The sequence below is a fragment of the Octopus sinensis genome, linkage group LG12, assembly GCF_006345805.1.
Source record: "Octopus sinensis linkage group LG12, ASM634580v1, whole genome shotgun sequence".
NCBI lineage: Eukaryota > Metazoa > Mollusca > Cephalopoda > Octopoda > Octopodidae > Octopus > Octopus sinensis.
The window spans coordinates 4556757-4581032 of NC_043008.1; the positions used below are offsets into that span (position 1 = coordinate 4556757).

Consider the following 24276-nt stretch of genomic DNA (forward strand, 5'->3'; position numbering starts at 1 on the left):
TGAATGCTGAAGGGTTTTTAAAAAATAATAAAATGAATAAAATGCGTAGATACACTAAGAATATCTAGGATGATCCCAGCTGAATTGCCTTTAACCATGGGTCTGCGAGACCATGACTGACTTGGGGTAAACCACAACAATTGTGTCTACTTCAGTAATAAGAAATTTGATTTAGAATCTTGTTTCACTGTTTCATATTATTGAGATGTAAAGCATTGAATATATCCTGTCTTTGATCGATATTAATCATACTTTCTTTTTGTTTTTGTTCCAGTCACAGGTGGAAGGTACCAGCGGTATTATACTCCACATTTTGGCAGTCGTGTAAATAACATCACATCATACATTGGAGACACAGCAACACTTTATTGTTCTATAATAAATCTGGGCACAAAAACAGTAAGTTTTATCAAGATATTCTTTCTCACCTCCTGTTTAGAAATCACTTCATAATACCTGGATCAGTGCATATGGATCTGCTAGCTCAATCTTCACCATACACCAGTTGTCCTACAGATGTACGCTCAAACTTCCCTTTGCTGTTTTTATTATCATTACTGCTTGGAGCTGGCTGGTCTTGAACCATCTCCACTCAGGCCTATGCAACTCACTTGCCTCTCTTCCAATCATCACAAATATTATGTCCAACACTCCAAGACCCATACTATTTTCCCCAGTTCCTTTCCCTTCTACATCAGTCCTCTGAAATTCTTTCTCAAGCTATGTTTTTCTTGCAATTGTTCTAGGGATTTCAGAAGGCCTGCAAAGGCCATAGGGACAGTTTCTTCCTCCAGATGAAAACAACAGAAAAAAAAAATAATAAAATAATTATAAGATTAACACAATTTCTTTAGCTATTAATCTTATCTTTAGGGCACATTTTTCTTAGAAATATTTATACCTACATTATATTTCAATCAATTTGATTCCATATTCCTAGATATTCCCATGATACCAGACTGCATTAATTAGCTCATGAGGAGGAGGAGAAGGAGGAGGAGGAGGAGGAGGCTCTACCCATTATTATTATTATTATTATTATTATTATTATTATTATTATTATCATCATCATCACTGATATCACTGATATTATTGTTTTTATGTGTAGTAGCAGCAGTGGCTGTAGCACCAGCAACAGTAGGGTGGGTGGGGTAGTGGTAAGGGTGGTAGTTGGGCCTCAGATACCTGTGCTATCATAATAGTAGTAGTTGTAGTGTTAATTTAGTGTTAGTAGTATTTAGTATTAGCAGCTGCATCGTATTCGTATAATTTTTATTTTTATCATCACTACCATCACCACCATTGTTTTAGGGAGAAGATTGGTAGCAGTTTGGTGAATTGATCAAGGCCTATAAATAGATTCAGCAGATGGTGGGGAGGTCAACCATAGAGACAAAGGACTCTTCGCACCCTTTAGGTCAGCAGAGGTCAAGTGTGTTTACTACTATCAGTGGATACTGGGTGCGCTGATTTGAAAAGAAGCAATTCAACCTGTCCTATTTGTAATTACTGGTAGAAAAAAAACAATAATAATAATATATATATATTATATATATAATACATATATATATATATATATATAATATCCCCCCCACACACACACACACATATATTCTGATATTCATGTTGTTGCATTTTTAAATTTCTGAATTCAATTGTGTTGTTGCAATAAAAAGTGTGTTTACGTATTTGGCTAATATATTAAAGTTTTTAAGTTTTCTTGAGATGTTCGTCTGTCCAGTTAGAGAATACAGTAGGACTTTTGCAATAAAAAAGGATGTTTACATTTTCGAACACTCAAAGAAAGTCGAAAAGCAAAGAAAACAAGTTGTAGATAGTAAAGTTTAAAGAGTTACTAAATATGGTTTTTTGTGTGACCGCACAGAGAGAAATGGTAGTGTTCTTAGAATAAAAAGGAAGATGATGTTTACATTTTTGAATACTCAGGGAGAGAGGAAAGGATAAGTCATCACATATTAGTTGTAGATATTAAAGGGTTTTTTTGGGGGGTTTTTTAAAGCTGATCGTTTGTTTGTTCGAAAGCTGTAGGTATGTAAGTTTCCTAACTTATTTTATTTTGAGGCAGATTTAAAATATTCACAGGAAATTGTAGATATTCCAGTCTTTGGAAATAGTAGGAAAAGACGGTTTCAACTCACAGAACAGAGTATTTTGTCTGGCATGCTAATGATTCTGCCAGCTCACTACTTTAATAATAATAATAATTATTATTATTATTATTATTATTATTATTATTATTTTATTATTATTATTACTCTCGGAGTGGTTGACGTTAGGAAGGGCATCCAGCTGTAGAAACATTGTCAGATCAGATTGGAGCCTGGTGCAGCCACTGGCTCTCCAGACCTCAGTGAAACCGTCTGACCCATGCCAGCATGGAAAACGGACGTTAAACAATGATGATGATTATTGTTGTTGTTGTTGTTCTTCACAGAATTAGTAGTGTCCCATTTCTGTGTTTTGTTACATTTTCAGTTCAAATCCAGTTGAGGTCAGCTTTTCCTTTCATCGTTCCAGAATTTACAAAATAATACAGAGCCAAGCAGCCAATTTCTGCCGACCAACCTCCGACCACCTCCCATGACACTGACCTTACGACATTGTTAGAAATCAATATTACATGAAATATTTAAAATCATTTTACATTGAGAGCAACTGTAGGTGGCAGCACCATCAGCCCCCAGTAAAAAAGATTTTTTGATTTACTATTATTCAGTTATTGGAAAGCAGAATCAGTAAGATGTTGGATGAGATGTCTTGTAGTATTTAATTACAAACCTTTGCATTCTGACTTGAAATCCCACAACAGAGGGATTCAAAGTCAGGATGCAAAGGTTAGCTTTCTCTCTCGCCCTTTCAGTGTCAATAGGAAATAAATACTAATCAAATAATAAGCATATAGAATGATAGATAGATAGATAGATAGATAGATATATACATATGCATATATATTACTGACTATTGTCTACCGACCACGTTTTCTGGCTTTGTGCCTACATTAGAAATCAGTGGTGTAGTAGTAGTAGTAGTAGTAGTAGTAGTAGTAGTAGTAGTAGTAGTGGTAGTGTTTTAGTTGCACAGGACAAATAGTGAATAATTACAAAAATGAATAGTTATGAATAATTACACCAATCAAATAATAAGGAAGATGCCAACGTCAAGTGCTGACTACACAAGTTGTACAATGAGATAATTGACCACGTAATTTCCGCCTGCCAGTCCTTGCCAAGTCCCAGTGTATTTACACACACGAATGAGTCAGTGGCTGTATACACAGGACAATATACCAACATTTTGATGCGTAAATGGATAAGAAGTAAAGTGCAGCACATGAATATGACCCATTCACAATAATCCGGGACATGCCCATCTAGACTAGTGTGAAGATCAAAGCAAACTATCCAGATATGATTTCCAAGGATGGAAAGGAAAATGGTTCTACTCTAATAGACAGACATCTCAGTATCTTTTGATTAAAATATAGCTTGGAAGGAGCTGGAGAAACTGTCAAAATACAAAAATCCTAGAAGCAAAATAATCAGTGTGTAAGATAAGATTTTGAGTAACTGGTGCCTTACTGACAAAGTCAAGGCTAGCAGAATTTGAACTTAGAACATAAAGACAAACGAAATGCCACTAAGCACTTTGTCTCTGGTGAGCTAACAATTCTGCCAGCTCACTGCAATAATAATAATAATAATAATAATAATGATAATGATCACAACAGTAATAAAAATTTCAGTTTCACTCTGATATTTTCATTTGTTCAAAAGTGAAGTCTTTGAAATTCAACATTTTCACCACATGAAAGAATAAATAGGTTCATCACATGAAAGTATATCTAAGTCCATGGAGTTATTATATCTTGATGAAATTATCTAAAAATAAAAAAAAATACTCTATGGAGAATAAAGAAATGGATAAAGTGAAATACTTTTTCTTTATCCTGGCATTTGATGCTACAGTTATTTCTAAGAAGCAGACTGTTCTGTCAATAAAGAACACCTTGTACCTATGCTAGACACAAGTCAATAAAGAACTCCAGACTTGAAGGTAAAGATCTGAAGATTTTTTTTTTCTTCTTAGTAATTAATTTCATATAGATTGCTTACAAGGTTCCACTGACTAACCTTTACTTCTTGCCAGAGAATTCCACTAATCAGTGGCTGAGCAAACGAGGTGGCGGGGAGGGAGGTCAGCTATATGTTTTTACGTTTTCATTAAGCCTGCTAGAAATAACAACCTAAACTCCTACAAACAACATGATAATGGAAAGATGAAGATAATGACAAGAATACACTGATTAATTAGTGGTTTCCTTCATTATCAGATTAGCAGGAGCTCTTCACATGTTCATGCAATTTATTAGAACTAACAGCCAAATTTCATTACCCACAATCATCTTCAAAATACAAATAGTAAATGAAAATCATTTTATCCAAGACTCATGCATTGAGTGATGTTGTATTAAACATATAATAATACCTGTAAAAGTGTGAAAGTTCTTGGATAGAGAAAGCCTGGCAGTCTTTTATTAACTTAAATACCTGGCGATGAGAAATTAATGTTAGAACCTGTGGTGTGTCTTTTAAAGATTTAACACATATATTTCTTTACTTATCTTGACCTTTAGAATTAGACACCTAAATATATTTGCAAATCTGGGTAATTCTATATAATGTGGCAAAACAGAATCCTGACACTTCCAACTAAGCCCCTCTCTCACTAATAAAAGGCATTGCTCTAAATTACAAGATTCTTGTCAACTCACGGAATAAAAACTTGTCTGAATTTACTTTCATCTTTTAGTCGTTGAACTGCAGCCATGCTGCAGCACTGCCTTGAAGGGTTCTGACAATTTGCTCCCTGTACATATTTCTAAGTCCAGTACTTATTCTGTTAGTCTCTTTAGATGAACTGCTAAGTTACAGGGATGCAAACAAACCAACATCAGTTGTCAAGCAGTGGCAGGGGACAAATACAAGCACAAAGACACACACATACTCATGACAGGCTTCCACATAGTTTCCATCGACCTGATTTACTCACATGGCATTGGTCAGCCTGGAGCTACAGCAGAAGACATTTTCCCAATGTGCCATGCAGTGGCACTGAGCCTGAACCTACTTCCATTATGTTTGTAACTACATCTTGCAAACTTAATGATTTTCCCAATAAATTTTTGCCCAAGGCCAGCTAATTTTCAAGGGAAGGCTAAGTTGATTGCAGAATGCAACAAATACTTATTTTATCAACACCAAAAGGATAAAAGGCTAAGTTGACCTTGGCAGCATTTTGAACTCAAAATAATTATACTAATGATAACAACATTAATAATATAATACCTTATGAAATGTTTTCATGTCAAACATGATATCAATTACTAGGGTTATTATACTGTTCAATAAATGAATTTCTTTTTCAACTATGCCATGTTAATTCCAAAATATCAATATTAGATTCCATTTATAGCTAAGAGGCAATTTTCAATTTCCCAGGGGTTTCATAAAATAATGGGCGATTATATAAGCAGAATTCATTATGCCAGTCCAGTTATCTGATATCACAGAAAAATTGGCTTTGTTAAATATTGCCTTAAATCAGCTACTTTAACATTGTGATGCAGGAAGTTAAATCGGGTGGATATTGTAGCCAGTTATGGATTAATTTAATCTCCCTCGACTGCTGAATCAAAATGCTTAACCATTTTGCTACTCAACATATTTATGGGTTTGAATACAGTAGAGTGACAGAATCAGTTGACTGTCTGATTAAATGTCTTTTAGACTTGACTTCTGTCGTCTTTCCTCATCTCAAAATTCAAATTCTACTTGGCATCAGCTTTGCTTTCGTCATCAGTAAAATATGTATTACAAGTCATTTAAGTGTGTAAATTTATGCTAATTTGTCATATCTATTCATATTATATAAATATATATGTATGTATTTATATATAGGAGTCACTGTGTGGTAAAAGAAACATAAAACAATGTTTTATATATATATATATATATATATGTCTGTGTTTATGTATTTATTGGCTGATCTCATTCGGTTACTTGTACCACCTAACACATGTTCGTTACCAATTAATAAATAGATACAATGGAATGGTTCCTGGCTGATGTTTGTCGATTTTATATCCTTTTCATTTTCTTAGTTGTCTTAAAAAATCCTGGGTCAATTTCCAATTTAAGCATTTGGTTATAAATACATAGGTACACATCCAGTTGTATAATTGGATATTTAATATCCCTCAGATGGTTTCTTAATCTCTAACTCATACAGACGTGTGTGTGTGTGTGTGTGTGTGTGTGTGTTTGTGTGTGTGTGTTTGTGTGTGTGTGTGTGTGTGTGTACAAAGGCACTCACTGTGTGACATCTTGGGCAAGTGTCTTCTATAATTCTGGGATGGAGTTTGTAGATGGAAGATGCTCAGTGTGTGCCTATATTTGTATGTATGCATATGTACTCTTTTATTCTTTAACCTGTTTCAGTCATCTGATTGAGGCCATGCTGGAGCACACTAAAGGATTTTAGTCAAAGAAATCGACCCCAGGACTTATTCTTTGTAATCCTGGTACTCATTTTATCAGTCTGGAAACGTAAACACACCAACATTGGTTGTCAAGCAATGGTGTGGGGACAAACACCCACACACACATAAATATATACGTATATACAACAGGCTTCTTTTAGTTTCTGTCTACCAAATCCACTCACAAAGTTTTGTGTGGCCGAAGGTTATAGCAGAAGATACTTGCCCACGGTACCACAGTGTGGGACTGAACTCAGAACCATGCGACTGGGAAGCAAGCCTCTTACCACACAGCCACGCCTTTGCCTGTGCATAATGAATCCACATTTCTTGAAGTAGGGACTATCTTGTTGTTATTTTTCCAAACATCTTAAAATAATAACCATTATGAAAATATATTTCCCAGAAACAGGTTGCCTTATGAACATTATTATCTTCATCTTGAAATTCCAGTGCATCCGAAAGGTGCAAAAGCAATTAAAAAATGAGAAAAGCTCAATTTTTAAACTTGCATTGGCTTCGGTAATATATTTCTGTGCCTTGGGTCTTTAAAGAATGTTCAACTGGAATTAGTCTCCTCTTTAGAAAAGCCATTGTGCAAAGCCTGTTTATGTAACTGTTATAGTTAAGGAAGCAAGCTGTTAATAAAATCAAATGTACAAATTATTTTTTAAAATGGTTGTCAAATTACAAAATGAGAAAATAAACTTATAGGGAAATACTTGATAAGTGTAAATAAAAAATACAAGATAGAATTTCCAAACACAAAAAAAAATAAGTCTGATGGGTTGGCGAATGTTGTACAGAGTGTTTTTGTGTGTTTACAAATTATACAACAGAAACACACACACACACACACATCAGAAAGGAAGTATGAAGATACATGTAAAAGTATTTATATGTAGACATAACTTTAGAAGTTATCAAAAGTAGCCCACTTAAATGGTCTGACACAACAACTTAGATCATTTCAATGCTATTACTACATCATATTTGATGATGTAAATATTTCAAGCTACATAAAAATTCATTCATAGAAATCTTTTATACATTTATATATATCTATGTGTTTGTATATGTGTGTATGTATATATGAGCATATATATATATATATATATAATATATATATATATAATATATATATATATATATATATTATATATATATATATATATATATATATATATTATATATATATATGCATATATATAGATGAGTATATACATACATACATATATATATATATATATATATATATATATATGTGTGTGTGTGTGTGTGTGTGTATGCCTATATATATAGATAGATAGATAGACAGATATACATTTATACATAAATGTATGTGTGTATAGGAATATGTGGCTATCTATCTATCATATTATATATATATATATATATATATATATATATATATATCCCATTTCTTTATGCAAGTGTTTAGTACAAGTTGTGTATGTAAAGGCACTATCAATAATTTACATCAAAATAATACATTAAAGTATTCTTTTCCAACTTAAGCCCATAGAAAGATCAATCAAAACCTCGATGTATTGCTATAGAGTGTCTGTCAATAGTTTATTTTTTATGTGTTTATTTTTATGGTAAATCAACAGAACTTTACATTGTTGGATGCTTTGAAAAGAAATGCCTGATCTTTATTTTCCTGAAATATGATTGATTTAAAGTAGACATAATAACATCAAAGGTGAACGGTCAACGAAGACTTGACAATAGAGATTGGTTGGGAGTTAAAACCAAACTGTTAACCATCAGTTTACCATAAACAACCCCTTCTGAATAACGTATGTTTTTTTAGTTGATACCCTATTTCAGTTACAGTGTTGGAATAACACAGCAATCAGCTTGCAGATGACCGATTCAGTCAACTATTTCGGCAGAGTCAATGGGGGGAAATTCTATGTGATCTCAATACCCTTTAGAAATAGCATCCAAATTGCCTTCAAAAATTATATATGTGTGTGTGTATGTATATATACATACACACACACACACATAAATACTCATATATGTAAATATATACGCCAGCATTGGAAATGGACCTTAACCTTTTCATTACCATATTTCTGTTGAGATGCTCAGTGTTTCTTTCAATTAATTTTAGATATAACAAAGAATCTAGTAAAATAGCTTCATTATCATTAAGCTAGTGTTACGAACATAAATTGTGACTAAGGTTTGGTGGAAGATTTTAATTCAGAACTTTTGAAAACAAGACATTTGTACTCAGAGCCAGAGCCAGTTTCAAGCAGATTGGTATTAAAAGGGTTAAATGTTGTTGGTGATGATGATGATATATAAGCACATATTTATAAGAATATATGTATGTCCATCATCATCATTATCGTGATTTGACATCTATTTTCAATGCTGGAATAGACTGCATAGTTTTACAGGAGTTGGCATGTCAGAGGATTGCACCAAACACTACTGCCAGCTTTGTATGGCCAGATGCCTTTCCTAACATGAACCACTTTACAGAGTAAAGACCTGGTAAGGTCCTCAAGTACCTTGCCAGACAAAGACCGCTCAGCTAGAGAGTGAGTGGTATTGATGGTGGTGGTTTCATGCCAGGTGATGAGGGGTTAAATTGTAATACAGAGACCGAAACTGGTGTCTTGTTGGAGAGAAAGAACATGGACACTGCAGTCAGAAAGAAAGGGAGAGAAGATGGCGGTGAAGATGAGCCAGAATGTACTTTCAAAGTACAAAGTGGTGAATGTAAGGGGAGTGGTGCCAAGGATTAGACTGGGTAAGGTGAGTAGGGGGTTCTTGAGAGAGCAAAAGAGGAGTGGTGGGCGAGGGAACTGGAAGAGGAATGCAGTGAATGGTGAACACAGATACACAGGAGGGCGGCAGGATAGCAATCATGCAGTTGGCAGGAGGAGGACAAGAGAGAGAGATGAGAAAGTGATGCTATGATGCAAGAGAGGGGATGGGGGGGGGGAGAATAGTGCATGATGAAATGAAGTCTGGTTCATTTGGTGTGGATGGAGAGCACAACTTCAAAAATGTCATATTGCCAGATATTTCGGCCCATTGTCGTCCACTCAGTGATGCTCAACATCTTGACATTGACCCTCACTATTTCATCCCATGTCTTCCTTTTCTCATATTTCGTCCACTTTAAGGGATCCCCATTTATATGCATCACATGACCAAAGCCCTGTAGTCTTCTCTCTTGCATGCTGCGTCTGATTCCTGGACACTGGAACTTGACTCAGTCCTCTAAGCTCATCAGATCCTTTTGAACTGGCTGAGCCATGGCAGCTATAAATTATATACTAGACATACAAGACAAGGAGCAAGCTTTTCTACACAAGAAATAGCAACCAATACCCTCCTGTCATATCCTACTTCCTTAGAAAAGAGAAAGAGTTATTAGCTATTGTAGTTCTAAATAAACTAAGCCTTTAAAAAAATAATGGGACATCTTTCATTATAGGTCCTACTCTATTAAGGATGACCTGTGGTTAAACAGCCGCAACAACAACTACAAAACCAAGAAGATTGCAGTACATTCGTTACATGCATCGTATAACAGCAAGGCAACCACTTTATCATTGACAAAAGTCATCGGAAGTTTATTCTCATTTTCAAACTTCTTTTTCTGTTTTAAGTCTGAAAGCTTATTTCCGAGAACTTCAAATGTATACATCTAGACTTTTGTTATTCTTGTATTCAATGGGAATGGCTTTTTGCCAATTATTTTTTAAAACTACATATGGTCTAGCAAACATTTTAGCAATTGATTTATTTTTCTTTTATATTTACCAACTGAAATGGAAATTTTTACACCTTGATCATCTAAGAGTTGTTTAGGAAGTCAACAAAGGTGACTCTACACAAGCAAATTTAAAAGCTTCTAAACTAACCAAGAAGTGGCCTCTGCCAGAGCCAATGAGAGAACCACTACACGAGGCATTGCGGAAACATCTGCAAAAGCCAGGAAAGGGCTGCCACTAGAGCCAATGAGAGAACCACTTCTACATTGGACAATAATGGAAGCTCTACAGTAAACAATGATGGAGACTCTGTACTAGACAATGACCAAATGTCTGCACTTGACAATCGAGGAGTCTCTGTACTTGACAGTAAGGAAGAAAGTGCATTTGACAATGAGGAAAACTTAACACTTGACATTGAAGAAGAGTCTACATGAGAAAACTAGAGAGCCTCCACATGGGGCAATGCTGAAGCCTCTACTCCTGATAATGTGGGGGACTCTACATCTAACAATGAGGGGAACTTTATCCTTAACAATGAGAGAACCTTTACTTTAAACAATGAGAGTGATTCTAAACTAGACAGTAAGGAAAACATTTACGCTAGACAATGAGAGAGATTTTGCATTAAACAATAAGGAAGACTTTCCTTTAAACAATGAGTGAGACTCTACACTTTTCAGTGAGGGTATCTTTGCACTAAGCAATGAGAGACTCAGTTATGAACAAAGGAGAATATATGCAAGACAATAAGACAATGAGTGAGACTCTACACTTTTCAGTGAGGGTATCTTTGCACTAAGCAATGAGAGACTCAGTTATGAACAAAGGAGAATATATGCAAGACAATAAGACAATGAGTGAGACTCTACACTTTTCAGTGAGGGTATCTTTGCACTAAGCAATGAGAGACTCAGTTATGAACAAAGGAGAATATATGCAAGACAATAAGACAATGAGTGAGACTCTACACTTTTCAGTGAGGGTATCTTTGCACTAAGCAATGAGAGACTCAGTTATGAACAAAGGAGAATATATGCAAGACAATAAGACAATGAGGGAGACTCTACACTAGATAATGAGGACAACTTTGCACTAGACAACAAGGGAGACTACACTAGACAAGGGAGACTCTACACTAGACGAGGGAGACTCTACTCTAGACAATGAGGGGGACTCTATTCTAGACAGTGAGAAAAATATTCCATTATTCAATGAGGAAGTTTCTGCATGGTTCGATGACCTGCAAGAAATATCAGGCAAATTTCTTTAAATTACTATCATTGTAAAAACAAACAAACAAACAAACAAAAATGGACACACACATTGAGTAGTTAAATGCAACCACTCAAGCTAGATAAAGTTTTCAGTATTAACCAAATCTATTCAAGGTTCTGAAGAACTATCTCTGCTTGTTCTTTATATAAAATTGTCTCAGCATTTCAATTCTTATTCAACAATGTAACATTTCTGAAAGTTTGCTGTTTTGGTAAATATAATTCCTATGGCTTTTTATGTTTTATCCTACTCTCATCAGAATGACATGTCACATTTGTCTTGTTTTGATTGAACAATGGACAAATTGTCATCTTTCTAAGCTCAATAAATCAAACCACAAATCCAAATACTCTCGAATAAGTTTTCTTCATAGACGTTTTCCATACCAGACTTCTTATAATAAGTAAGGCAAAATCATTGTTATTCCTGCTGTTGCTGCTCAGCCCTAAGTCAGACCTCATTGACACAGTTTATGTCCACAGATATTCCCTGCATAACCATCCTATCCTTCTTTACTTTTTGATTTTTGCTTGCTTTTATTTTTTTGTTTTGTCTTTTCTTTTCTGGGCCTTCTTTTTTATATATAAGAACATAGTGCAATCTAAAGGAAATTTGGCTGCTACTTCTTTTGGATTGCTTCTGTTTTTATCACTTCATTGCTTTTCAGTATTATTGGAGATGAATGATCATCTGAAGATTTTCTGCAGTTGAAATTTCACTCTTTTTCTCAATTCCCACAAAACTATTCTTTTTAGGTTTTTAATTTCCGTCTCAAGATAAAATCCTTGCTTTTTGCCTTCTTTACATTTAATCTAAGCTGAATATGTGTAAATCTTTGTTTGCTGACACCATTATGATGAAACACAAAGAGCTAAAAATAGCAACCAAATCCCTCTTAGATCACATTTTATCATTGTAAAAAAAAATAGAAGTACATAGGGATTAAATAGTTCAGTGTAGAGGAAAAAATTAAAAACAGCATCATCACAGCCAAACAAGAACTGTATGAATAAATTGCACCATGTTGAGTATAAAATAAGGAAGCATACTTATTAGAAACTTCTTAAAATTTTTAGTCAATGGTAATCATGTACTGTTTCTGTTTTTTGAAATCATCAGCATAACATATATTAATTAAATATATTAATTAAAAATTTTATGAAGCAAGACATTTCTTATAAATGAAAAATAATTACAATCTGAAAGAAACTTATGAAATTCCTGGTTTGTTGGTGGAGCGGTGGGCTTTCTTCTTTTTCTTCGTACTGCATTCAACCAATCAAAAAGCATAGTCTAGGGAGTTCCTTGGGACCCAATAAGAGACAGAAACCTTCTTTCTTCCTCATTCTTTGTCATCAACTAATTCCAGGTTTTCCACCATCTCACTTTCTGTCCATTTCTTCTTGGTGATTCTCAATCACCCTGTTTGTGGTTTACCTAGAACCCTTTTTTTCCTAGGTTTGTCCAAACATAACCAAACACGCATGAAGCAGACCATTATGAGGTCATATAGCATAACAAACCAACTGACTCTTCTCCTCGGGGCCAGAAGACACTTCAACTCTCCCAAAAATTATTTGATACTCTGTAAAGTTCAGATATGGCCCTTGCTGGAGAATTGCTCTCACTTCTGGGCTGGTGCTGCTACTCTACACAAAGACATCATAGTCTATATCCAGAAAGGGTTATCCTACTAATTGACATAATGTTACTCAAGGACTCACTCCATCTTTGACTCTCACCTCTCTTTGCCTTTTCTACTGTTACTATAATGGCCCCTGTTTCTTGGATCTGGCTGTGTCTGTGTGTCCTCCCCTCAAGTATTCCTGTACCACTAACCCCTCCTCCTCTTCTCATCATCCTTATTATGCTCAAAGTGCAATCCCTATGCTCATCTCTTCCTTCCTAGAGCTTCATCCCCATCTCTGCAGCTCAAAGAAAAAAAAGAAAACACTTCATTTTTCATTGTTTTATAATTGACAGAAGAATTTCATAGTTGAGAATCTTCTCTGCCATTTCTTCCTCCAGACACGATTTTCAAACTGGAACAATGGAACAGATGTATTTATCTTTTCAATTCCAAAATGTTACTACAGACGTTTCTTGCTCTTTCCCTGTTCGATGCTTTTGGCTGTTTTCCTATGATTTCTTCATATTTCATTCATTTGCATCCGTTGCCATTTATTGCGGCTACTATTCCTGCCACTGTGGTTGTTGTTGTTGTTGTTTCGCCTTTAGTCAACCCTGATCAAGCAAGTCTATAATCAAAGGCACTCCATCCTTGACCCTCTCCCCATCTTTTTAGGAGTATGCTTGGGACTACAATATTCAAAATGGTCCATTCCTCTTTTTAAGTTGGCAGAATGTGATTTTAAGGGTGACTTGACTGCTATCTCCAGCATGTCAAGCTCCCAGTAGTTCATTTTCAATTCAAATTTGTTTATTGACAAAAATTCCAATATTAAGCATTTGTTACTCTCCTCTGCATCTTTTTTCTTCATATTTTCATTCAATACAGTAAGCCTCTATGTGGTCGCTCAGCTTGCTGATAATAGCTACTAAATTCTCTTAAATGACAACTTAGTGTCTTAAAAAAAGAGTGCCTTGGATAAAAAGAAATGGGTCATTGTGGCTGTAATGCATTTGATCATAGATTTATATGATCAGGACTGATCTGGGGGTCAACAACAAGAACAACTATATCATCATCATCATCATCATCATCATTATCATCATCATTCAGTGTCTGCTTTCCATGCTGGCATGGGTTAAATGGCTTCACTGAAACTGGCAAGCTGGAGGGCTGCACCAGATTCCAATCTGATCTGGCATGGTTTTTATGGTTGGGTGCCCTTCGTAATGCCAACCACTCCAAGATTGTAATGGGTACTTTTTAAATGCCACTGGCACAGGTGCCAGTTACGTGACACCAGCATTGGCTACAACTAGGATTCCACTTGACGGATCTTCTCAAACATGACATATCACCAAAGGTCTTGGTCATTTATCATTGCCTGTGTGAGGCCCAACATACAAAGGGTGCTTTTCGTGTGCCACTGGCACGAGTACCAGTTACATGACACCAGCATCGGCCATGACTACAATTTCTCTCGGCTTCATGAGTCTTCTCGAGCACGGCATATTGCTAAAGGTCCCGGCCACTTGTCACTTGCTCCATGAGGCTCAAGACGTATATACATATTTATGTATATATGTATGTAGAATCATTCGTTTGTTTCATATTCATTTTCTAAGCTCCGCATGTGAGGTCAATCCATGAGAAAGGCATTGTTTTACTGTGGGCTGCCTTTTCAGTCACTAACACTTATTTTCTCGTGTAACGGAACTTTTATGTCCCATGTCTTTGAAAGTGCTAAGCAAGTAGATGAGGCACAATGTAAACATACATATACACATACAACGGGCTTCTTTCAGTTTCCTTCTAACAAATCTACTAACAAGCTTGTTTCTTAATATATATCTGTGTATATAACGCAACGAGCTAGCAGAAACGTTAGCATGCCGGGCGAAATGCATAGCCGTATTTCGTCTGTCATTACGTTCCGAGTTCAAATTCCGCCACGGTCAACTTTGCCTTTCATCCTTTCGGGGTCGATAAATTAAGTACCAGTTAATCACTGGGTCGATGTAATTGACTTAATCCCTTTGACTGTCCTTGTTTGTCCTCTCTGTGTTTAGCCCCTTGTGGATAGTAAAGAAATATATATCTGTGTATATGTGAATGTGTATTTATTTTAATTTGTAAATTTGCTTCTTTTTTTTTTTCCTAGGATTGTTTAATGTATTTTTTTCTTTCTTTTCCCTCCAGGTGGTATGGCGGAAAACATCAAGTAGACATCCAATCACCGTAGGAACATTTACATTTATCAGTGATAAAAGTTATTCTATTCAACGCCAAATTGAAAAAAATGAATGGAACCTTGTTATAAAAAATGTTCAGCCAAAACATGCAGGTCTCTATGAATGCCATATATCAAGTAAAGAAAAGCAAAAGTTTAATGTATATTTAAATGTTATAGGTAAGTAGATGTTCCAATTCTACTTATTTTCATTTGAATTTGTAACTACTACTATTATTATTGTTACTGCTGTTGTTGTTGTTATTAAAATTATTATTATTATTATTATTATTACCATTATTATTATTATCGTCATCATCAACATCATCATCATCATCATCATCATTATTATAATTATTATTATTGTTATCATTATTATTTTGTTTTTGTTTTTTGATATTGCTGTTATATCAATTGTGACAAAATATTCATTTTCATACAGTTATATCCTTCAGGATAAGAATTTTAAAAAAAATTTAGATATTTCAGATCTAGATGTACTATTATGTATAATAAGTGTGTATATGTGTAAATATGCATATTATATATGTACAATATGGTGTTATTAAGTAAATATGTGCTCACTAAGCCACTGTCAATGAAAGTCTATATGAGGTTGTCACAGTATACAGGTGCAATACATACACACATTCATATACATAAAGATATCCATACACAATGTATTCATATACATGATATATGTATATTATATATCATATATATATCATAATGATAAATGTGATATATATATATATATATATATATATATATACACACACACACACATGCACACATATATATACATACATACATGTGTTTGTGTGTGTACATAATTATTTTAAGTATGATGTCATGAGAAATTTGAGAACAAACAATAGTGATATGCAGTGTATATATACTAAAATATTAAAATATACTAGTTAAAAATGGCTACTTTTATATAACTTAAGTTCAATATAAATGAAGGCAATTGTGAAATGGATTTTAAGTATAAAATTTTATTCAATTGATGCTTATTCAAGTGAAATATATATATATATATAGATAGATAGATAGATATAGATAGATAGATACATACATACATACATACATACATACATACATATATGTGTGTACATATATAGATAGATAGATATATACATATATGTATGTGTGTATATATACATTGGCGAAAATAAATTTAAGACCAATGATAAAAGTTCTATTTCTTACAAAATATTTTGTTACTAACACCATACAAATTATTTTTATCTTTTACACCTTATGCTGAATTTATTTCCCTTTTTAATGATGCAGACAATAACTATTTTTATACAACTTGAAGAATTCTAATGCTAAATTAATATAAACGTTTCATATTTACCGGCAAAATTAATTTAAAACCATGTAATCATCATCGTTTCACATCTGCTTTCCATGCTAGCATGGGTTGGATGATTTGACTGAGGACTGGCAAACCAGATGGCTCCAATCTGATCTGGCAAAGTTTCTACTGCTGGATATCCTTCCTAACGCCAACCACTCCAAGAGTAGTGGGTACTTTTACATGCCACCGGCATGAGGGCCTTATGCAAATTTTTTTGCCAAAATGGGTGGTCACACAACTAGCCTAACTGAACTATATAGTGTTATAATTTAACGTTATTATACAATTGACTAATAATGGGAAAACAACGTATCCTCAGTCGAGTCACGAGAGCAAAAATCGTATTACTCCACCAGCAAAAAGTTTCCTTTTCGAACATCAGCAAGCAACTAAAGTGCAGTAAAATGGCTTATGTGCAAGCATGGAAGTTATACTCGGAGACTGGTCAATATAAAGATCAGCAAAAGAGTGGCGCCCCAAGAAAAACGACGGCTTAGTTGGACCGTCGAATCCACCAACTTTTGGAAGCCGACTGAATGCTGACAGTCATTGACATTTGTAAACAATTGTCCAAAGAGAATGGTATTATTTTTATACCACAAACCGTCCGCAACCATTTAAGACAATTTGGACTACATGGACAAATCGCTAGGAAAAAGCCAAGAATATCTGAAAGAAATCAACTCAAACGCCTTAATTTCGCAAAAAGCCATGCTCAATGGACTGCCGAAGATTGGTGCAGGGTCCTTTGGAGTGACGAGTCACGCTTCTGTATATTTGGATCAGATGGTAAAACATATGTCAGACGTCGCACAACTGAGTAATACCATCCGAAATGCATGAAAAAGATGGCACAAGCGGAGGGTGGGGGTGTGATGGTGTGGGTAGCATTTAGTAGCTTTGGTGTTGGCCCTCTAGTTAAAGTTGTTGGAAAGCTAAATAGTGTAGGTTATATAAATCTACTAAAGGATAATGTTGTGCCATATTTGACTCACCAAATGCCTCTGGGGGCTATTTATCAGCAGGGCGATAGTCCTGTGCACAAAACCTAAATGGTTATGGAATTTTTTGATCCCCATAATATTGACGTAATCGAATGGCCTCCCCAGAGCCTGGATCTGAATCCAATCAAGAACTTGTGAAATTATGTTTCCAAAAAAGTCCATGCTAAAAAAACCATCTAAGCTAAAATAATTATTCAATTATATCAATGAAATATGGCAAAACATTCCCATAGAATTTTGTGATCACTTAGCGAATTCAATGCCGAGGCGTTGTTCTGCCGTTATTAAGAATAAAGACTACGGCACAAAGTGCCAATATGTATTTCTTTATTGTTGCTCATTTTTGCTACAATCTTAAACTTTAAATAAAATTATAATGATACGGTCTTAAACTAATTTTACCGGTAAATTTTAAATGTTTATATTAATTTAGCATTAGAATTCTTCAAGTTGTATAAAAATAGTTATTGTCTGCATCATTCAAAAGGGAAATAAATTCTGTATAAGGTGTAAAAGATAAAAATAATTTGTATGGTGTTAGTAACAAAATATTTTGTAAGAAATAGAACATTTATCATTGGTCTTAAATTTATTTTCACCAGTGTATATATACATTTATACCTGTGTTTGTGTGTGTATATATATATACAAATATATATATATATATATTTATATATATGTACAGACATATATATATATATGTAGATATATATATATATATATGAATCTACATATATACATATAATATGCAGTAATCCCTCACCATTTCATGGTTTACCTATTGCAGTTTATTATTTAAGCTTATGTCGATTCCTCTGTTGTGTTGTTTTGCATTTATAATAAAATAAATGTATACAAATTATATATATATAATATACAGTACAGTACTGTTTCTACTTTTTGGATTTTCACCTATCACATGGGTTTTGGAACATTCTACCCATGATAGTCAGGGGATTACTGTATATATATATATATATATATATATATGTAAAATGATATGGGACAATTATTCAATAGCCAAGATAAAATTCTGAGTTTCGGATGCCGAGGTGGAAATCCACAACACCATCTCTTCGGTTATCTGGCCATCCACCTTGGCATCCGAAACTCAGAGTTTTATCTTGGCTATTGAATAATCGTCACATATCATTTTACAGATAAATTTCCTCTATTTACATAATATTGAGGTCTCTTTCTTTCTTTTGTTATCTTACCGTTTTTACCAATATATATATACACACATACAAGGTGGTATCAAAAGGTTCCTGGGCTAATTATATCTAATAAAAATTAATTTATTTACCTAAGTTTTAACATCCTCTCCTTTGAAATTGTCCCCTTGCACAGCAATACACCAATCCTATCATTCCTGCCACTTTTGGAATCTGGTCTGGAAGTCATTTTCTGTTATGGAGTCGAGGACCTTCTGCGATTCACACCTGATGTTAAAACAGTGTTAAAACAGCAATCTTTGAGTGGCATTTTCACCTAGAGGAAGAGATGGAAGTCTGCAGGTACTATATCTGACAAATAGGGTGGGTGTGGATGTGACTCCATGTTGTTTCTTGCAAGAATCTCACGAGTGAGGAGATCTTGGTGACAGGATGTATTGTTCTTGTGAAGAATCCCAATTCTCTGTGCTCCACAGATAATGGTTGCTTTCGCCAAATGTCCTCCCTCAAATGCTTCAAGATGTCACAGTAGAACTCTCAATTGACCTGGGGGACAAATTCTGAAGGCACAATGAATGTTGACTAAAACAATGAGCCTGCTCTTGATTGAGCTGCACCCCTGTCATGCTGCTTTTGTAGCACCTGTGTCACCCAAAACAGTACATTCAATCCATTGCCTTGTCACCATAAGCTTACTAAAGCAAGCTCAGTGTCTCTGTAGCAGACTTTCAATGTTTAATACAAAATTTCTTGTTGGCTCTTTTGCTCCTGCCCATGGCAAAATCACAGACTACATTCTACATGTGGTCACAAAAACACAAATTTCACAACTTGTGAAGTAAACACAGCAATATCCCTTAGCACACTGCCTCATGAAGGTCACTGCTAGCTCTCACTGCACACACAACCTTCTACTGCCATCTGTTGGCAGGCTACAGAAGTAATCCAGGAACGTTTTGATACCATCTCATGTGTGTGTGTATATATATATATATATATATATATATACACACACACACACATACATACTCATTTCATGTGCTTGTGAAGTTTATATACACTCAATTATTATCACAGAGTTAAAATGCTGTTTAACATTAATAATGACTATTTACTTTAAAGTTTCAACAGCAAAGCTTCAAAGTAAATAGTCATGATTCATATGATATATATATATGTGTGTGTGTGTGTGTGTGTGTGTGTGTGTGTGTAGTCATCTAAGAATCCATAAGTCAGAAAAAACAGCCACTCGTATATTTGTCAACAGTGTGGGTATACTAATATTTCTACGGTACAGAATTATAGAGCCATTTTAGCTGATTTGACCAATCAGTTTTGCACACAAGCTGGATGATGACATAAGCAGGCACTCGTCAGAGGAACCGAAATCAGCTTTTGGCCACTGGAGGCAATTACTTAAATCCTGTTCCCTTGTCCTTCATGCATTAATATATACATGTGTGTTGTGTGAATATGGCTGTATGGTCGGGGAAAGTTCACTTTGCAAACACTAAGGCTTCTGGCTTAATCTCACCCTGCAGCACATTCAGCAATTGCTATCTGCCATAAATTCGTCTTCCCCAAAATTTGGGATCTTAATTTGACTTAACAGAACCGTGCAGATGTCCAATTTGGATGTAAATGCAAACACAAACATGCACGTACACACACACACACACAATTATAAATTTGTGCATGTGTGCATGCATAAGTGCTTGTTATTTTGCATCTTTACATTAACAATACTTTAAACAGTGGTGACATTTTTTAATGTGACCTAGAAACAAAATGTCTTGGCCAGTAGTCTGATGTGTGAAGTCCATTGAAGCACCTTACATGAGAATCTGCATCAGGATTGGCATCTGGTCATAGAGAACTGCCTCAACAAATCATGAGGAAAGTAGGCCTAAAAGTAGTCAGGGATTGTTGTGGTAGTGAGTGTGTGTGCACATGCTTATATATATATATATATGTATATACATCAGTGTATTAAATAAGTGCTGTGAATAGGTTCACATCTGTTTGATAAACATGCTTCAGGCCTTGCTACTTAAATAGACTCTTGGTTAGAGCATGCAACTCTCTCTGCAGTTGGAACCTGAGAACAATGTGGCTAATTTCAAATGGTTATTGTCATCTTAACACAAAGCCTCCTCCTCGGGCCCTTCCTACACACAGAGCAAACAGTTTATACCTGCTTGTGAAAAATGCTACAAGTAATAGCCACAGTCATCTCCTTTCAGTCTCACATGAAGCTTGTATTAAATCTGTGTATCACATTCACATGGAGTGTATATTAGATAACTCGACTCCTCTGACAGCATGTGTGTAGATAAGTTGTGAGTAAATTAGCAAACACATGTTTAATAAATCAGTGATGGTCCCAACTTGACCTCAGACCAACAACAAAAAATAGCAGAAATATATAAAAGAATGCATATTCAGTAAACCCTCATGAAACTGTACTGTAAAGGTGAAGCATGCCCCTAGCCAACTCTCTGGGTTAGTGTATAGCATCTGGGTACCTTTTCTGATGTTTCCCAGTATCTTTCATAGGATGAGTTTTGTTGATGAGAAACATTCAAAATATGACTTGGCTTTCAGTTTGCTGCTAAATGACTTTTCTCTGACATTTCATTGGTTGTTGTTGTTCACCAATCAAAAGCCACAATTGACTTTTGATGCCGTGTTTAAAAATTCAATTTGCAAACCTAGTTTGGTTAATCCCAGAAGTATAAACAGTGATTTTCCCTGGCTAACAGTGTGCAATTGACAGAAAAAGTTAAATCCATGGCATTTAGTTTTCTCACCATTTTTGGTTTTGATTCAGCAATATAATATACCTATTTCTTTACTACCTACTACCCACATGGGGCTAAACACAGAGAGGACAAACAAGGACAGACAAACGGATTAAGTCGATTATATTGATCCCCAGTGCATAACTGGTACTTAATTTATCGACCCCGAAAGGATGAAAGGCAAAGTCGACCTCGGCAGAATTTGAACTCAGAACGTAACAGCAGACGAAATACGGCTACGCATTTCGCCCGGTGTGCTAACGTTTTTGCCAGCTCGCCGCCTTCAACAGCTATATTCAGCTATTTAGTATATCTTGATGCTTATCAAACAGGCTCTGAAATGAATTACACATGGTGTGTTTGTGACTGTACTTTCATAAGCTTTTGGACTTCACAAACACAAAATATATTTAAACATTTCCTTTGGCATCACGTATTTTTGTTCTGTTTTTAACTGGGACTGAATTCATTTTGAACCACATTTACAGTGTTAAAACCAAATGTATAAAGCAACTTACTTGTTGCTGTCTGTGTAACAGTAATAGCAAACCAGCCCAGCTGGAAACCAATTGCAATAGTTAATATTTTATATATGTATATACAATGCAACCCATTATTAACAGCAACAAAATTGAAGCTATTATTAAAAATGAATATTTTTATGAAATATAGATATTTTATGAAGTTATTTGAGATTGTAATGTTTAAAAAATTAAAATGGTAATACCATAAATTGTTCCTGCCGTTTACTTGTGATAATAAAGATGATGGATGAGCATGATGCAATGAAGGGGAAGATAACATTAGAAGAGATGACTTGTTCAGAGATCTTGGAGTTGTGATGCTTACTGGTCCTTGCCTCTCACTTATTGACATTTGAGGTGACCAAAGATGGTCTGCGATTACATGGAGATCCTTCATATCTACAGGCGTGACAGCTGCAGCAGGGATGGGATTAGTTAGCTTGAAGAATGGGTTAAAAACAAGTGGACATTTTCCATGTTATTCATATAACCAGTAGAAACTAGTATAGTGGGGCTCAAAGAAGTGTATCCGTTTCAGCCAGCAGTTGTCTAAGTTAACCAATGCTAGGCATTGATATTCTATACAAATACAATATTGGGAATATATTCAATGTATGCTTAATATAATACATAGAAAACAAGATTATGGAAAACATTAAGTAATTATATAACTATAATTATATATGAAATATGAATAGATATTTACAGGAATTATTTAAAATTACAATACATAAAAGATTAAAATGTTGATAGTATATATTGTTAAATCAATTTACCATTGTTGTGGAGGTGGAGGTACACTTGGAGGTTATAAATGACCATTATCAGTTAGTAGAACTAGGACACATCAGTGGTTCTTATTTCTCACTCATAGACATTTGAATGGAATAGGCACTGAATCAACAGTATGTGGATCATCAATATCTAAATGTGTGGAGGAGGGAGGCAGTGACAGTGTGTGTATGTTCCTACATATGGATATATATATATATTTGACAGAGCAGCCAACTGACTTCCGTGCCAGTGGCACATAAAAGCCACCATTCGAGCATGATCGTTACCAGCATCGCCTTACTGGCACTTGTGCTGGTGGCACATGAAAAAGCATTCGAGCGAGGTCATTGTCAGTACCGCCTGACTGGCCCCCATGCCAGTGGCACATAAAAGCCCCCACTACACTCTTGGAGTGGTTGGCGTTAGGAAGGGCATCCAGCTGTAGAAACTCTGCCAGATCAGACTGGAGCCTGTTGCAGCTCTCCAGATTGCCAGCTCTAGTCAAACTGTCCAACCCATGCCAGCATGGAAAACAGATGGTGATGGTATATATATATCAATATATTAAATAGCCAAATTGCTGTAAAAAATTCGGCAAGCACCCCAGCTGCAGCAGTGTTGGGAAAAATCAGTTTGAAGAATGATTCAAGTTTTTCTTGTTTACTTTGCAGATGTTGCTTCTGAATAATGATTCCATTAAAGTTCTAAAATGTTGATAAAACTGCTGGAAATCAATTTCTTGACCAGTCCATATCCAAAATAATATTAGCAAAGGATCTTCATATCACAAAGAGTTTGTATTTCTTGAGCAGTAATTCATTGCCTTCATCATCCTCGTTACAACTGCTCTCATCATAGTTCCTTCTTCTACGATCACTTGACATCTGGAGTCACCCTCTCGACCTTCCAGCTAGATTATCATGTTTTATGTATCATCTGTTTTGCTTGCTTTCTGAAAAATCCAACATAAATCCCATGCATTAAATATTTGAAAATCGTATTATACTTCCACATTGTCCAGAAGTTATTTTCTTCCTCAAGCATCTTTCATTAGAGTGATAGTCTTCAGTAATTGCCATGAAGCTACTAAATAAAATGTTGCAAACTGGAGGCTAGTCTTTGTCCTCCTGTGTCTTCTCAAAGAACATCCTCTTCTACCACCATGAGAACTTTTCAACCCAATATGTTCACA

The 24276-nt window shown here is 35.1% G+C and overlaps 1 protein-coding gene across 1 annotated transcript in view; it reads left to right on the forward strand.

Moving 5' to 3' along the window:
• The window catches only part of LOC115217806, a 549517-nt gene that overhangs the window by 243182 nt on the left and 282059 nt on the right, over positions 1 to 24276 (forward strand). Inside the window, exons 4-5 of the mRNA XM_029787489.2 lie at positions 275 to 399; positions 15410 to 15620. Of these exons, the coding sequence (XP_029643349.2) occupies positions 275 to 399; positions 15410 to 15620 (336 nt within the window). The remainder of the gene's footprint in view (positions 1 to 274; positions 400 to 15409; positions 15621 to 24276) is intronic.